The 15,807-nt window shown below is 37.6% G+C and overlaps 2 protein-coding genes and 3 non-coding genes across 5 annotated transcripts; 1 reads left to right on the top strand and 4 right to left on the bottom strand.

Moving 5' to 3' along the window:
• Positions 1–964: 964 nt before the first annotated feature.
• On the bottom strand, positions 965–4,875 carry LOC135596682 (large ribosomal subunit protein eL18y-like). Its single transcript, XM_065088742.1, has 5 exons — positions 4,815–4,875; positions 4,643–4,732; positions 4,424–4,552; positions 4,158–4,340; positions 965–1,364 (listed from the first exon to the last, which is right to left on the bottom strand). The coding sequence occupies exons 1-5, from the start codon at positions 4,815–4,817 to the stop codon at positions 1,206–1,208; spliced, it is 564 nt and encodes a 187-aa protein (XP_064944814.1). The 5' UTR covers positions 4,818–4,875; the 3' UTR covers positions 965–1,205.
• On the bottom strand, positions 2,139–2,216 carry LOC135613886 (small nucleolar RNA snoR53Y). Its single transcript, XR_010487395.1, has one exon. It is a non-coding gene; the product is annotated as a small nucleolar RNA snoR53Y (small nucleolar RNA).
• Positions 2,516–2,593, bottom strand: LOC135613888 (small nucleolar RNA snoR53Y). The gene has a single exon (XR_010487396.1). It is a non-coding gene; the product is annotated as a small nucleolar RNA snoR53Y (small nucleolar RNA).
• Positions 3,643–3,717, bottom strand: LOC135613893 (small nucleolar RNA snoR53Y). The gene has a single exon (XR_010487397.1). It is a non-coding gene; the product is annotated as a small nucleolar RNA snoR53Y (small nucleolar RNA).
• A 772-nt stretch (positions 4,876–5,647) lies between the features above and the next one.
• LOC103969314 (glyoxysomal fatty acid beta-oxidation multifunctional protein MFP-a) lies at positions 5,648–15,565 on the top strand. Its single transcript, XM_009382815.3, has 18 exons — positions 5,648–5,927; positions 7,052–7,123; positions 7,214–7,279; positions 7,355–7,411; positions 7,498–7,565; positions 7,643–7,724; positions 9,677–9,732; positions 9,816–10,118; positions 10,224–10,310; positions 11,403–11,577; positions 11,690–11,811; positions 11,920–12,083; positions 12,184–12,438; positions 12,566–12,687; positions 12,842–12,963; positions 14,735–14,883; positions 14,972–15,110; positions 15,195–15,565. The coding sequence occupies exons 1-18, from the start codon at positions 5,831–5,833 to the stop codon at positions 15,228–15,230; spliced, it is 2,172 nt and encodes a 723-aa protein (XP_009381090.2). The 5' UTR covers positions 5,648–5,830; the 3' UTR covers positions 15,231–15,565.
• Positions 15,566–15,807: the final 242 nt, after the last annotated feature.

Here is a 15,807-nt window from a genome sequence, read left to right as displayed (position 1 = left end):
AGTGATTGCTAATGTAGCAGGATCATTATAATTGTTATAAAAACATGAGGTCAGCTATCCTTCCAAATCAGCCATAAAGATGAAAAGAAAGTCCTGAGCAAGTTTGACATGTCAATATTATAATTGTTATAAAGTCCTGTTTCTGATTCATTGAGTAGCAGATCAATCCATGTTTGTATGTATTCAAAGATGCACTCCTTGAAGAGTTAGTTAGGTTTAAAGCCCTGTCATCTGGAAGGTTTGTGTGAGTCTTGGAACCATCAACAATAAGCATCTATTAGCTGATCTTAAAATCATCACTCTTCAGCTCATACTAAGATAGTTTTAAGCTTTCATGATTTGAAATAAAGTTCATAATTTTGTATACCAGTAGTGTATCAATCATTAACACTTGATGGTGTTTCCCATTAACTTTCGTGGTTGCTTTGCCAGTAAACGGCTTGATTTTGTCTTCCTTTAGGAAAATAAATTAATAGAGATGATGTAATTAATGCCTAAAACAAAATAATAATAATAATAACATAAACTCTTCAGTGAGTTGACTTTTAATGTGTGATGATTATATATTAATTTCTATAATTAATTATCTTTTAACACTTAATTTTTATGATTATATTAAAATTCTTATACTTCTAGTGATAAATTAAAATAAAAATCAACTCATGCTGATAAATCTTAAAATATTTTTAACAACAGAAACAACAATATAAAAAAAATAAATATTTTACTTTTATAAATATAAAAAAAACTTAATATAATTTTCAAAAATATAAAAATGATAATTAATTTCTGAAGATAATATATAAATCCATCACAGGTAACAAGTAATTAATGAATGCATACAATATTCTCCGATGCCAATCTCGACCAACGTGTTCCAGCTGAAAGGTCAATTGAAATCGTTATGTGATTACAATGTACCCTGTGATTCATCTGGATAGAACTATAAACAAATGCAACTCAATTGAAATCATCTACCATGGAAGTCAATGATTCAGATGATAAATCAAAAATACACGAAAGCCATGTTGCACAGTTTACCACCACCAGGGCCAAAAACACATGCAGTTCATTTGAAGTCAACAAACATCAAAGTCGGATTGATTCAGGTTGATAAGAAGCGCAAGAAATCCTTGTGAGGTTGAGATTTAACACATACTAAGAGATGATATAGATAGTGGGTCAAGAACATCGGCTTGGCTGACTTAGACCCTGAAACCCCTGCTGTTTCTTCTTCCTCTGGCCCTCTCAAACTTCCTCCCCTTGGAGCGGACGTAGGGCTTTGTGTGGCTGTGTGGCACGCCAGGAGCTTTACCGAAATGTTTAACAGCTTCCCTGGCATTCTTTGGGCCTCTCAAGAGAACCTGGGGACGAACAGATTAAGCCTGATCAGAAATATGGAGTAATGATTGCCTAAATCAAAATTTACAGCCATTATAATACGTTCTTTCCTTAAAATGCTCATTATCTCAAGGTATATAAACCCAAATGAAGCTATACACGATGCTAATCGGAGCCAAAAGAGTTGAGAAAATGCATCTTCCTTCAAAACAAAAAAGCTCATTTGTGCTCAATTCTCAAGGTATATAAACCCAAATGAAGTTACACATGATGCTAATCGGAGCCAAAAAAGACTTGAGAAAATGTATCTTCCTTCAAAACACAAAAAGAACCCAAAATGGAGAACTGCAGGAAAAATTGCAACAGAATACTAATCACGAAACCTAGTCTTTCCAATTTTCAAGAACATTGGTTCTGTGATAAGCAAAGAGAGATACTATTAAGGTTCATTGTTCCAGTAATATAATCTCCTCCAAATGAAAAAGAGAAATGATTTGACTTTAAGACAGGAGGCAAGAGGGAGCATAGTTTTGCTCAGATATTGTTCATATTGTGTGTTCTCTGATGTTCCAACACATGGAAGATCTCACAATGAGCTGGGATTAAAAACAATATCATCACTGCATGCAACATGAGTATACACATTTCTTGTCCAAAAGCATGTTGAAATGTTACATGTCAATACCATGATTGTTATGAAGCTGTCGCCTTCTGTAACAGCCACATATAATTATATAGGTGACAGTAAATGCATTATTTGCAGTTCCTGCCACACAAAGAAAAAGAAAAAAGAAAAGGGTTCCCTCAGGTCAAACAACAAATTATCTTCAAAGTATTTCAGCATTAGCATGGTTAACATAGGCATCATTGGGAACCAAAACAAGACTTCAGGTCGGATCCAAAAGTGAAAAAAATCCTGATGAAAATGATAAGAAATTTGGCTTAACACATGGAAGATTCACAATGAGCTGGGTTTAAAAACAATATCATCATTGCATGGGCAATTGTGATGTTAGTACAAACATTTCAAGACCAAAAGCATGTTGAAATATTACATGTCAATGCCATGATTGTGATGAAGCTGCCACCTTCCATCACAGCCAAATTTAACAAGATAGGTGACAGTAACTGCATTATTTGCAGCTCCTGCCACACAAAAAGTAAAAGAACAAAGTACCCCCTCAGAATAAGAAACAAAATTCCTTCAGAGCATTTCAGCATTAGCATGGTTAACAGAGGCATCATTGGGAAGCAAAACAAGACTAATGGTCAGATCCAAAAGAGAAAAAATATCCTAATAAAACATAGAAACTTGGTTAAACATAGGAGGTAGGAGGGAAACATAATTTTGCTCAGATGTTGTTCATGATGTCAGTTCTCTGATGTTCCAACACATGGAACATCTCATAATGAGCTGGGATTAAAAACAATATCATCATAGCAAAGGTTCGCAATTTCGTGTCGTACTGGAATATCGAGATCAGCTCAATATGGTACGATACGAGTATACCGAGCGGTACGCTCTGACTTATTGCTCGGTATATATATATATATATATATATATATATATATATATATATATATATATATATATATATATATATATATATATATATATATATATATATATATATAATTAAAAAAAAGAGCGATGTCGCCAAGTTTTTTCTCCCCGTGTGGGGAGAAGAAACCTCATTTTCTTCTCCCCGCGAAGCCTCAGTGATCTTCTCCCCGCACGGATGAAAAATCGTCGACAACGTCAAGGCCTCGTCGCCTTAGACGAGGAGGCGACATCTCATCTACGATATCCGACAAGGGAAGGCAGCGAGGGATCGAGATCATTGAGAGAGAGCGGCACCGGATCTCTAGGTTCTCCCTCTTCTTCCTTCTCCCTTGGCTAATAACTATCCCATAGCGAGCGATGACAATTGAAATTAAAAACAACCCTAATCGACGGTACCACCCAGTAGCGAGCGATCCGTGTACCGATCTGCCGGCGGACTGACATGTACCGCCAGCACAAGTGGTATCATTCGAAATTAAAAGCCTTGATCATAGCATGGGTAATAACAACATGTGTAAAGACAATTCTCAAGTCCAAAAGCATGTTGAAGTGGCTCATAACAAGAACAAACTGAATGTTACATGTACATGCCAGAATCACAATGAAGGATAATAATGATCCCCCACTTTCTATCACAAATAAAAATAGTGGGAAAGGTGACAACAACATTTGATATCACCCATCTCACAAGTGAAAAAACGAAAGCAGCCACACAAAAAGAAAAAGAACAAAAAAAGGGTTCCCTCAGAACATACAACTTAACTTCAAAGTATTTCAGCATTAGCATGGTTAACGTAGACATCATTGGGCACCCAAACAAGTCTAAAATCAGATCCAAGAGAAAAGCTTTTTTTCACTAAGCCACAACAAGTACCAAGCCAATTATGCCATCCCTCGGCTCCCACACAATGGATGACAACATTTAGATGATCTCTAAACAGCACCTACCGAGATACGGAAAGAGCAACAAAATACAATATTAAAAAAGAATAAATCCTGACTCAGAAGTCAAGCAATACAATTTTTCACAGAGCTAGCCAACTGTTGAGAGAGTTATCTCATCATGCTCTATGACTCGTTAATAAAATAGTTGCTTTTTCAATCTGGCAAAAATTAGTAGATGGAGATTCAAGGCGTCTAAATCATGAAAATTTAAATTAAATGTCTATTAGAAACTGATATTGTTTGCATACCCTCAAAGAATTATAAAGATATGAAGGCAGGACGAAACTAGCAACAGATCCCAACTTACAGTGTTCTGCCCGAGAGGAGCTCGGAGGGCGAGCTGGTCGAAGGTCAAGCACTCCCCACCGGCCTTCAGAATCCTCGCCCTAGCAGTCTCCGTGAACCTCAGAGCCGTCACCTTCATGGCCGGCACGTCGTACACTCTCTTATCATCCGTCACCGTCCCAACAATAACGGCTATCTTGTCATCCTAATCCCAACCAAGCATATCAATGCGGCTCGAATACAGAGAAATCAGAAGAAGAACAGGAATGAGGGAAAAAAAGAACAGACCTTTCTCTCCATGAAAGTAATGAGCCTCTTGAGGGAGATGGGCGGCCGGTTGTTCTTGCTCATGAAGAGCCGTTTAAGGATCACTGCGTTGAACTTGCTCTCCGTCCTCCGAACGAGAAACCTGTAGAGCTGATCAAAACAACGACAGAGAGGGATCACGCTCGAGTCGGTAAACCAATCACAAGCAAAGAGACCAACTTCGATAGAAATCAAGCTAACCTTAACGAGGAGCTTGAGGTAGACATCGTCGGACCTCGGGGCAGTGCGTCTGGCCTTCTTGCTCCGGCCTCCGGCCACGAGATCGATACCCTACCATGAACAAAGATCAACAAGACGAGGATGAGTAGAGATCCACGGAGGCGGAGCCATTAGGGTTACGGCGGCGCTTTACCATGCCGACTCAAGGGAAGCACTCCTGCCTTGGCTCGGCCGGCATTGTTTGGGTTTATATAGGAAAGGACTCGAGCGATTAGGGTTTGTCGACGCCACGTGACTACTACCGAAAATTTCCCCGATTTGGGTCTCGTGGGACCCACATTGCTTTCTTCTTGCGACGCAGGTACGAACGAGGGTATTTTACAACAGGTAGAGAAAAGTACCTCACTTTGGATCAGGACTATGAACCGTCCGATGGGCGATCAAGGATCAGTCGACATATTTGGGCCGCCAAGATCAACAATGGCACCTATTAATTCAGGCCCAACAAAGGCCCACAAGCAAAGGTGTACTCATTGAGAGTTATCAGGAAAAATATAGTAAAATTCACAAATCCAACATTTTTTTTTGAAAGGAAAGGTTTATAATTATCTCCTATTTATGCAGATAATATGTCTTAAAAATAGCTCAAAAGATGGTGTGATTTATTTGAGATCAAGATATAAAGGAAAGTATTTAATTTTTTTAACCAATAATGGAAATTATCAATATATAAAACCAATAAACTAAACTGGTTAGAACTCGTTACAAGCACCATCTGGTGACCGCATTCCAATACCATCTTACGGAGCTCGCAGACTTTCCAGGGCTAGTGACGTCGGCGGAAGATCGGGTCACCTCCCAACCCGATACTGTCGTGTAGAACTCACCCGCGTCAGCCGTATTGCGAGGGCAACATCAGGATCGGGTCACCGCCACAGCCGTTTTGTGGTCAGTGACGTGCTCGCATCGCCAGAAGGCACTAACGGTGACCACATCCCGGTCGTATCGTTTCACTTGACTCATCTACCAACAGACTCGTGACGTCAACGTCCGGATCGGGTCACCGCTCCCTTCCCCCTGCCGGCGCATTGAATGTTCTATCCACCCGTCTCTTGATTTGTTCTCTCAGTATAGAAGGGGTTTGATCACCCCCTCAGCTACAGATCGGAGAAGAGAGCGAGGCGAATTGGGAAAGAAGAGAAGGCGGAGATGGCGAACAAGGGGAGAGCGGAGATGGAGGTGGGAGCCGACGGCGTCGCCCTCATTACCATCGTCAACCCTCCTGTCAATTCCCTTTCCATCGACGGTCACTCCCATCCCTTCCCCCTTTCCCTTCATATATTTACTTCCGGCCTCTGAGAAATTGGTCTGAGTATTCTAGGGTTTCTTAACTCGGGCGGCACTTTGGGTTCTTTTGTTCTGAGGTCACCAAGATTTTTTGTCGGCTTAGTTCGATTTCCGGCAGAGAGATCGAACGGTTGAAAGAATCCTGAAGGGAATGAAATTGTAGATTGTTTATAAATTGTTGCAGTGGCCGAAGTTACAATCGTCATCAGAAAAATGGTAGTTTTGTCACCTGGAAACGAATCCTTTGAACATTGATTGAATCGTCATCATAACTCTATGGGATCATCAGAACGATCATCATAGACAGGCTTAATAGATGAGCATGGTGGAGACGATTCAAATGATAAGGAAATATTTGTCTCGTGCTAATTATTGTTGATTGGAATTTATGGATAATGTTTGTATTAAATGATTATGTGTTAAACAAACTAATTTGTCAGCATATACAAGGAAGTTACCTGAAAATTTTTGAATTAATAAAGGGAACTGAAGAAGTTCATGATAATAGCCCAAAGTTCATAATAATAGCCCACATATTTGGTATGCTAAAAAAAATGAGCACTTTATGTACTAATTCAACTTTGACTTAGATAAACCTGTTTGATTTATTTAGTTAATGGCCTAATATTGCATTGCTGCATGGTTGATTAGATATAAATCGCTGTCAGTTATGAATCCCACACCTTTTTTCTTTTGTGGAAGCTAGTCTATGATCATTGTTGTTGACCCACCATCTACATGCTCATGTTTTTTTGGTAAGTAAATCTTAAAACACTTATTGCACCAGCCGGGAATCTTTTTTAGTTTGTATAACAGCCTTCTCTATTCATTTAAGTTTTGGCCTTAGGTAATCGATGGTTAACTCAGCAAATAGAATTATAATATCTTTTCCATTTCATTGTTTTATCTTAAACATTGGACTATTTTATCTTGTGCGACTTTCCATCTGTATAATAGTGATCTCTGTGTTTATATTCATGTTGTTACTTTTTCTCTCTTTGCTATCCATTTAAGGTTTGGTATGGAATGTTAAGTTCAGTAAAGTGGTATTTACATAGTTAAGTTCCATTGTCATTGTTGCAGTACTGTTGAGTTTGAAAGATAACTATGAGCAAGCTCTGAGCAGAGATGATGTGAAAGCAATTGTCATCACAGGTATGCATGAAATTAAACGAAATATTCTTTACATGATGTTAGAAGACTCTACTTTTGTAAGTGTTATGGACAATTTTTATCATCAAGCAGGTGCAAAGGGGAAATTCTCAGGGGGTTTTGACATCACTGCTTTTGGTGGTGTTCAAGGGGGAAGTAGTATGTTCAATTCTTGTTTAAAATTGACTTCTTTTTAAGTTGTTTCTGTTTATTCTTATTCAGTTTTTTGAACAGCCGAGCAACCAAAAATTGGCTATATTTCAATAGATTTACTGACTGACACTCTAGAAGGTATTCTTGAAGGCCCTGTCTTTTTACCTTAAATTAAAATTATCTTATTTCTGTGGGGAACTTTTGATGATTATTTTGGTTATCAGGTGCAAGAAAACCATCAGTAGCTGCTATAGATGGGCTAGCTCTTGGTGGTGGATTGGAAGTTGCAATGGTATGTTCTGTCATTTACTCGGTAATTAAATCTGTATTTGGAGGTTTGGTATATTATTCTAGTTCATCAACACTCAGGCATGCCATGCTCGCATTTCGACTTCAACAGCTCAATTAGGCCTGCCAGAACTTCAACTTGGAGTTATCCCAGGGTTTGGAGGTATTCTATAATCATCTTTTCAGTTTTTAACTTGTATGTTTTTGAAATCTTTTTTTTCTGAACAATATGAATTCTGAAGCACAATATATCAGAACCCATTGATGCTCAGGTGTGACTTCAAAACTGATCACAAGCATCGAAACGATCTTTTGTAATGAACTAAAAGGTTTTTGTTCCTTTTTTTGGAAGTTTAACTTGTACCACATAGGGACAATGCGCACCATTCTCATTCATGCAATTGCTTTGATGTATTTTTCACAACCATACCACATACTTTATTGCCTTGCTTTCACTCTGATCTATGCAGAAATAAGGATGCTATAGTATTAGTAATGTAAGTCTAGTCATTTACCATTTCTGGTGTCTATATTATTCGTCTGTTCTGCTAATAACTAAGTAATATAGGAGTTGAAAACAATTTCCTGCAAAACTGTTGATTGAGAACTGAAGCACAATGTAGTAGAACTCAATGTATCATGGGTGACCTAAATAATGTTGAAAAACATCTAAATGTTTTATTGTGATAACTTCAAATGAAGTCCCATGTCCATTTGAATCTTGTTGAATATCAGTTTCAGATAATTCTGACCATCTTGCTATTTTGATCCATTTTCTTCAACCATTTTCCACATTTCACTCCCTTTGTTTTCACTTGGCATTTATACGTATAAGTCAGCAATGCAGGACGAGTCATATCCTGTTGCTAGTTCATGAAGATGAACCAATAGTTCAAAGGTTCTGTTTGGTCTTTACATGTCTTCAGTCCCTTCTTGAAATTATAATCTTGTAATCGCATCTTCTACTCCACTTTTTGTTGCTCCTCTATTATTCCATTTCTTCTAGACCATTTGAAGCATCATATACAAGCAGTAATTGATTATTTTTTGACTTTTTGAATTTTATAATTAGTCCAATCTTCTTTTCTCTTTTACTCTCTATAAATGGATTCATTAGACTTCTGAAATTTAATTATCGGTCCAATCTCCTTTTCCTCTTCTATCCTTAGAAGTGGTTACAATAATTCATGTTGATGATATTGGTTTATCTTCCTATTTGACATGGTTTTCATTCCCAGTTCTCTGTATTTTGGTCAACAAGAGGTTGTACTACAATTAGAATGTGTAACACTAGACTCTGGTGTAGAAACTTCATGTCTTATAAGGTTTTACTTTTACATGCATTCCACATATACTCTATTGTATAAAGTTTGTAGTGATCTCCTTACCACGAGATACCTGTTTATCAATTGATCAATAAGATTGCTAATTGTAAAGTTATTTCTTTTCCTTTCTCTTACAACCTGGTATGCTGCTTGAGGTTTACTTTGAGTTCTAGTCTGTTACCAACTTATTGTTTAATTTAATTTGTCATTTCATGAGACAAAGGACCCTGCCAATCTGTTGCTGCATTTGGTGTATTTCCTCATCACCCTACCTTTCTCTCTTTCTCATGCACATGCACTCATGCAGTTCTGTATACTAGAACCTCTTCTATTTGGCTAATAGTAGGAACCTCGTGCATATCCGAAGAATGAAAACAAAGTAGTTGCTTGCCACTTTCCAAAAGAATTAGAGATCCATACAAGTTCGGAAAAGAATGAGGAAACATCTATAAGCGTATGTCAGTGTGGTCAGTAAGCCATGGATGCTGATTTTATTAATACATGATATAAATTTCTAAAACATAATTGGTCCACTGGAGCACTGACCCTGGGAAAATGTGGAAAAGAATCCTTCTTATATAAGTCCATGATTGCTGTTAAACTAGGTATGTTTAACAGGAAACATACCTTTTTCACCCGTGTCCAAAAGCTAACCTTTTCTACCAGGTATGTTTGCAAAAGTTCACTCTTAGAAAGAGAAACAATATCATCATCTTCTACAATTTAATCTGTGTGGCCTAACATTCTTTAATGGTGCTTAGTTTGATGTCTAATTTCTTAACCTATTCAGGAACACAGCGCCTTCCACGCCTTGTTGGACTTACAAAAGGACTCGAAATGATTTTGGTATAGTGTTTTTCTTTTTATCAATAACTATTTTCTATTTATAATGTTCTTTTGTATATAATTCTATTCTTAAACCCTAACAGCTATCCAAGCCAGTAAAAGGAGAGGAAGCTTATAAGCTAGGTCTTGTTGATGCTCTCGTTCCACGTGATGAATTGGTGAAGACAGCTCGCTTTTGGGCTCTGGAAATTGCTGCATGTAGGAAGCCATGGATCAGGAGTCTTTACAAAACTGACAAGTTAGAATCCCTTGGAGATGCAAGGGAAATACTTAAGTTTGCTAGAGCTCAAGCTCAAAAGCAGGCTGCCAATCTCCAACACCCTTTGGTTTGTATTGATGTAATTGAAGAAGGTATAGTCTCAGGTCCTCGTGCTGGACTGTGGAAGGTAAACGAATTTCTCTGTTGTGTCATTTAAAGATGGTTGGATAATGATGCTCCAAGTCTCACAACTTGACTATTTTCTTATATATTCTCTTATTTCTTAATGCAGGAAGCACACTCTTTCCAAACACTTCTTTTATCCGAGACTTGCAAGAGCTTGATTCATGTCTTCTTTGCACAACGTGCAACCTCAAAGGTATAAATACTTTAGAGCCACTGCTTTCTCTTGCCTCCAATTTGGCATTCAAGGGTCGCTTAGTCCAACGTTAAACTAAAGCTGTCCTTGGGAGTAATTTGAACTTTTAATGGTAGAGGAGCTTCAATAAAAAATGATGAAGATCTTGAAATTGTGAAAGTGAAATATTATAGTATCTCATAGACTTTGATGATGTCTTGATAATTTTTATTTGTTTTGATACATGTGCTTGCATGTAAGTTTCAAAGGTAACAGAAGATAACATGGCAAGACCTTTGATGGTTGATTTACATGCATATGGTAGATAAAATGATGTTTATTTGTTGAATCACATGGAAGATGAAATAGTTAAACTATTAAGTCATTGATTGCACAGAACATGGCATACAATCTTGTCAGATACATTTGATACACAAAAACCAAGGATTTATATTCATGTGCCAACTGGTGGAATATGTGAATTGATGTCTATTGCAAAATCATTATGAATACTTTGTTTCTCACTCTAATTTTCCTTGGCACTTCGCTTTCAAAAGGACTTAAATTGGATCAGAGTATAAATATTTTAAGCAATTTGTTGTCATGGTTATCTTTTTACAGTAAATGAGTCAGAACCATTTACTATGCGTCTTTTCTTCTTCCATTGGAGCTTTGTTCTTAGTGTAAGACTGATCAAACAGCACAGAAGCACTTGGATTTGCTAAATAAAGCCAGTAACTTTAGACCAGTTTTTCTATAAAAAACAATCATATTGTTGCAAGTGATGACTGTGATGTGTTGTTAAGACTTTGACTGAATATATCTCTCATCAAAAGTAACTGGTTGGATTCTTGATTGATCACATATCTGTAATGTGGAAATGAAATCCTGTAAGCATATAAACATGAATTCTGTTTTCAGATCTTTTCAGTAACTGTGCTAGTTATTAATCTGTGGTATATTACCATGTTATGATGATCTTCTTTCATACATTGATTTTGCCTTGATGAAATGGAAGTGACATTGGTTAAGCTAGATTTTTTTAATATTTATTTCAACCCTTGCTTCTGTTACATAAATAAGTGATTCTTTTCCTTGTGAATATTTTGACAGGTTCCTGGGATTACTGACTTGGGTTTGATGCCCAGAAAGATTACTAAAGTTGGCATTCTTGGAGGAGGCTTAATGGGCTCTGGAATCGCCACTGCACTAATACTGAGCAGTTACCCTGTGATACTTAAAGAAGTAAATGAGAACTTCTTAAAGGCAGGCATAGACAGAGTTAAAGGTGGATCGAGCTGAATTACCTTACTATTTGTTGGTCACTTCTACGAATTGAGGATTCTTAGGTGAGTTTTCATGACAAGAATTTCAAGTACTTATTTGCAATGTCTTTGCAGCCAATTTGCAGAGTCGTGTCAGGAAAGGGAAAATGACACAAGATAAGTGTGAGAGAACCCTCTCTCTATTGACAGGTGTTCTTGATTACGAAAGCTTTAAAGATGTGGATTTGGTCATTGAGGCAAGACCAAACTTTAAACTTTATTTCCTTTTTTTTCAGCTTTTAATTTATATGTGAATTAGCTAAGTTTTTCCTTGCATTTTAACATTGAATCTTATTTCATTATAGGCAGTCATCGAGAATGTGTCCTTAAAACAGCAAATATTTGCTGATCTAGAGAAATATTGCTCTCCCAATTGTGTCCTTGCTACTAATACTTCAACAATTGATCTCAACTTAGTTGGAGAGAAGACCAAGTCTCGAGATCGAATTGTAGGTGCACATTTTTTCAGGTAACAGAGAGGAAATTCTGCGTCCCTTTTTTTTCTAGATGCCCTATGGATTGTTTTTGTTTGTGAATCTCTGGAAGTCATGACACTGTTTCTCTTGCAGTCCTGCTCATGTTATGCCACTTCTAGAAATAGTCCGGACTCATGAAACATCTCCACAAGTTGTTGTTGATCTGCTGGATGTTGGGAAAAAGATTCGTAAAACTCCCATTGTTGTTGGGAACTGTACTGGATTTGCTGTTAATAGAATGTTCTTTCCATACACCCAATCAGCTCTCTTATTTGTTGATTATGGTCTTGATGTGTATAAGATTGATCGTGCATGCACCAAATTTGGAATGCCAATGGGCCCTTTCAGGTTTGTGGAATGTAGTGAATTTACAACATTCTCCAAAAGTGTTATCGCTTTTAAAATTCAGATAGCTACAGGGTCAGGAGTTGATAGAATTATTATGGACCTCACATTCACCTTTTTTTCCCTCCAGAGTTGCTGATCTGGTTGGTTTTGGAGTTGCAGTTGCTACTGGCATGCAATACCTTCAGAGCTTTCCTGAAAGAGTCTATAAGTCAATGCTAATGTCAATTATGGTTGAGGATAAGAGGACAGGTATTAAAATAGTCCAAGACTGTTATTTGTGCAGTTTTTTTTCTCTCTCTGACAGCATCATGCAGTTCCTAATTCCTATAAGGTTTTGGTCTGGCTTTTTTTGACACGTTACATTTTTTAGTAGGCATTGACCTTTGGTATCACTCTGTGGCAGGTGAAGCTACACGCAAGGGGTTTTATAAATATGATGGCAAACGAAAGGCCAGTCCTGACCCTGAACTAATGAAATACATTGAGAAATCAAGGAACATGGCTGGTGTTACTCCTAATCCTGAGGTTCTATCTCTTCTTGTCCAATTTCAAAGTTGTTCTGATTTGAATTTGATTAATTAGTACACACACTGATAGAAGGATTGGTAAATGCATAGTTATGCATGTGCTTGCTTGTCTACTCTTGCTGGCATTTTGTGGGTGAGGATTTAATTCTTTTGGTCTTGAAAGGACTGGCATTAGATATTTTGATCATTTAATCTGTGTAATCAACCATGCCCCCTTTTTTTCACTACATGAAGGGATGAAATAAACATAAATAAAGCCCTACATCATGATTGTTATTTCTGCAACATATGCAAATATTGCCAAAAATTATATGGTGCTTGTACAGTTTCAAAATATTGTTGTACATATGTATATTTACGGCCCTCAATACTCCACCATATCCCTGTGAATGATGTCATGGTACCATCATCATGGTCTGTTGTGGTTAACTAACAAACCATTAGGACATCTGAACATCAGCGATAGGAGACCAAGTTGTTGATGTCATGCCTCGAGATATCAAATGTGGCTCAAAGTCTCTCCACCAAGCTGTAGTGATATTTGGAAGCAGCAGTTGAGGCGTAAGGCTACAGAGGTCCCCCTGAATCTTTCCATCTTCTTCTCTTTCCTCTTTTTTATCATCTTCCTTTTTTTTCCTTTTCTTCTGTGGTGGGACATCTGCAACTTGCTGCTGCCTTGTTCTTTCTCTTCTTCCATCTTCATCATGACGTGATGATGTCTTGGACAAATTTGGCTGGAAATTAATATTCAATGTTTCCATAAGAAATTTGGAGGGCAGTGGATCGATACTGGTGAATTTCATTGAAACGTGAACCTGAGACCAATTTCACTACTGTGGTACTTGAATTTGAATCTGGGCCCAAACTTGATTATTTGTTGAGGTGAGAGGCAACATGCACAAAAAGTTTGTGTTGCATTATTACTGAGTTGGATATGTGGAGTTAGTAAGAAACCAGCAAATGATATATTTTCATATTTTCATTCATCGACAACTGAGCATAACTTCAATAGAGGATGAAATGACTGGAAATTGAAATTGGTTGGTTCATTCACAAATTTGGAGGGCAGCTTCAGGTCCCTTGAACTTTATTTGAACCCAAACCAGATCCTGAACTCGAACCTGATCAACTATTGAGATACCCAAATCTGGTTAACTATCTGGCTACCCTAATTCAAACTCAAAATCAACTCGGATACCAACTTTCCCAGTCAAACACATCCCAAAACCCAATAAAGGGTACCTATATCAGGTTTATCTGATGGATAGATGCAGGTGTTAAAAAAAACCTGATTCACTGCCATTGTCATTCAACGTTTGAGTGAGAAGGAACAAGGAACCCACAAATTCCCCCCTACTTGAACCCAAATCTGAACCAAAACATGACTCTAATATCTGATTATCTAACCCAACCTGACCTAAAGGTACTCGAACTCTATTTAACTTGTTTGGGTATATCTGAATACCCAAAATAGTTAAATAACATCTGCCCACTGCCTTCCCCAAGGCTGAGTCCAGCTGAGTTTTTCTTTGGCCAAGCATGGTTACCTCAACCCAAGTTAGGTTGAGTCCGTTTTGAGTGAACTCAAATCAGGTTTGCAGTGAGGCAAATTTGGTATGTTTTGATGCGAGTCCAGGGAACTGGAAACAACACTGCAGGACATTTTTCTTGTGTTCTTTCTTCTTTATTTTTGTAGTTATTCAGTGATCACACACATCATGTTTACTGTTTAATACACTATAATTTTATGTTAATATGCTAACCTGCAGTTGATGAAGTTACTGGATAAGGATATCGTGGAAATGGTTTTCTTCCCAGTCGTTAATGAGGCTTGTCGTGTTCTTGATGAGGGTATTGCTGTCAAGGCATCAGACCTCGACATTGCTTCCATCATGGGCATGGGTTTTCCTCCTTACAGGTTTATTTTTTTGGAGTGCTTTGGAATTGATTGAAAAGTTTATTCTTACTTTGCCAATGAGTTTTCTTGTCTTGTATAAAAAAACCAGGGGTGGCATAATGTTTTGGGCTGACACTCTTGGGGCAAATTATATTTTTGAAAGACTTGAGGCATGGTCAAAGATGTATGGCGATTTCTTCAAGCCTTGCTCCTACCTGACCGAGAGGGCAGCCAAGGGCATACCTTTGGTGAGTCGGTTCCAGCCTTTTTCTAAAATTTGATGCTAGGTTTAGTTGCTTTCCACTGCTTGATCAAACGTCAAATTTTTGCAGAGTGCCCCAGCCAATCAGACCAGGGCTCGGCTATAGATAGGCACTTTTTAAAGCGTCATCTTCTTTCTCAAAACAAAATGTGGGTGCGGTGCACGTCTGAGGTATATCTATCTTATCTAAGGAGGCTGCACACTTTGTAATAATCTCGGGTGTCATATTAGCAGTAGTTACTACTCAATGCAATGTCATATTCTGCAGTAACACTTGTGTGCATGAATGGACTTCCTCATCTTTCGTAGTAGCTTATCGAGTTATTAAACACGTCCTTATCTTATTGAATAAACAAATTTACAATAATGGATATCTGTCAACAGGTCAGACAATTGTGATTTGGGACAATACATGATAGTTTTGGAATACTGTTACATGCATGTAATGTTTTATTTTTCTAGCTTATCCAGCGGCTGTGTATTTTGGCATCGTACTTGTGCCATACTTTGTACTTTGTACTTTTCCCCATAGGATAACACACTCTGATCTAGGTGTGAAAATAATTTTCTCGGATTATACTTTTAGTGAGGAAAATATATGCACAGTGCCACTTAAAGGTTTCACAACAAATGTCCTAGAACTTACACTGCTCAAATTTTCTTTTCTTAAACATGGTTCTTTG

This window comes from Musa acuminata, chromosome BXJ1-2 (genome assembly GCF_036884655.1).
Source record: "Musa acuminata AAA Group cultivar baxijiao chromosome BXJ1-2, Cavendish_Baxijiao_AAA, whole genome shotgun sequence".
NCBI lineage: Eukaryota > Viridiplantae > Streptophyta > Magnoliopsida > Zingiberales > Musaceae > Musa > Musa acuminata.
This window is presented reverse-complemented; position numbering and strand designations above follow the sequence as displayed.

Excerpts from the sequence above, each read along its gene's own strand:
- LOC135596682 (XM_065088742.1), bottom strand. Across the intron at positions 4,553-4,642 it reads ACCTCAAGCTCCTCGTTAAG|CTCTACAGGTTTCTCGTTCG; the intron begins GTTAGCTTGATT and ends TGTTTTGATCAG. Across the intron at positions 1,365-4,157 it reads CTCCTCTCGGGCAGAACACT|GTTCTCTTGAGAGGCCCAAA; the intron begins GTAAGTTGGGAT and ends GTTCGTCCCCAG.
- LOC103969314 (XM_009382815.3), top strand. The coding sequence starts at position 5,831 with ATGGCGAACAAGGGGAGAGCGGAGATGGAGGTGGGAGCCGACGGCGTC. Across the intron at positions 5,928-7,051 it reads CAATTCCCTTTCCATCGACG|TACTGTTGAGTTTGAAAGAT; the intron begins GTCACTCCCATC and ends TCATTGTTGCAG. Across the intron at positions 11,578-11,689 it reads AGGCATAGACAGAGTTAAAG|CCAATTTGCAGAGTCGTGTC; the intron begins GTGGATCGAGCT and ends ATGTCTTTGCAG.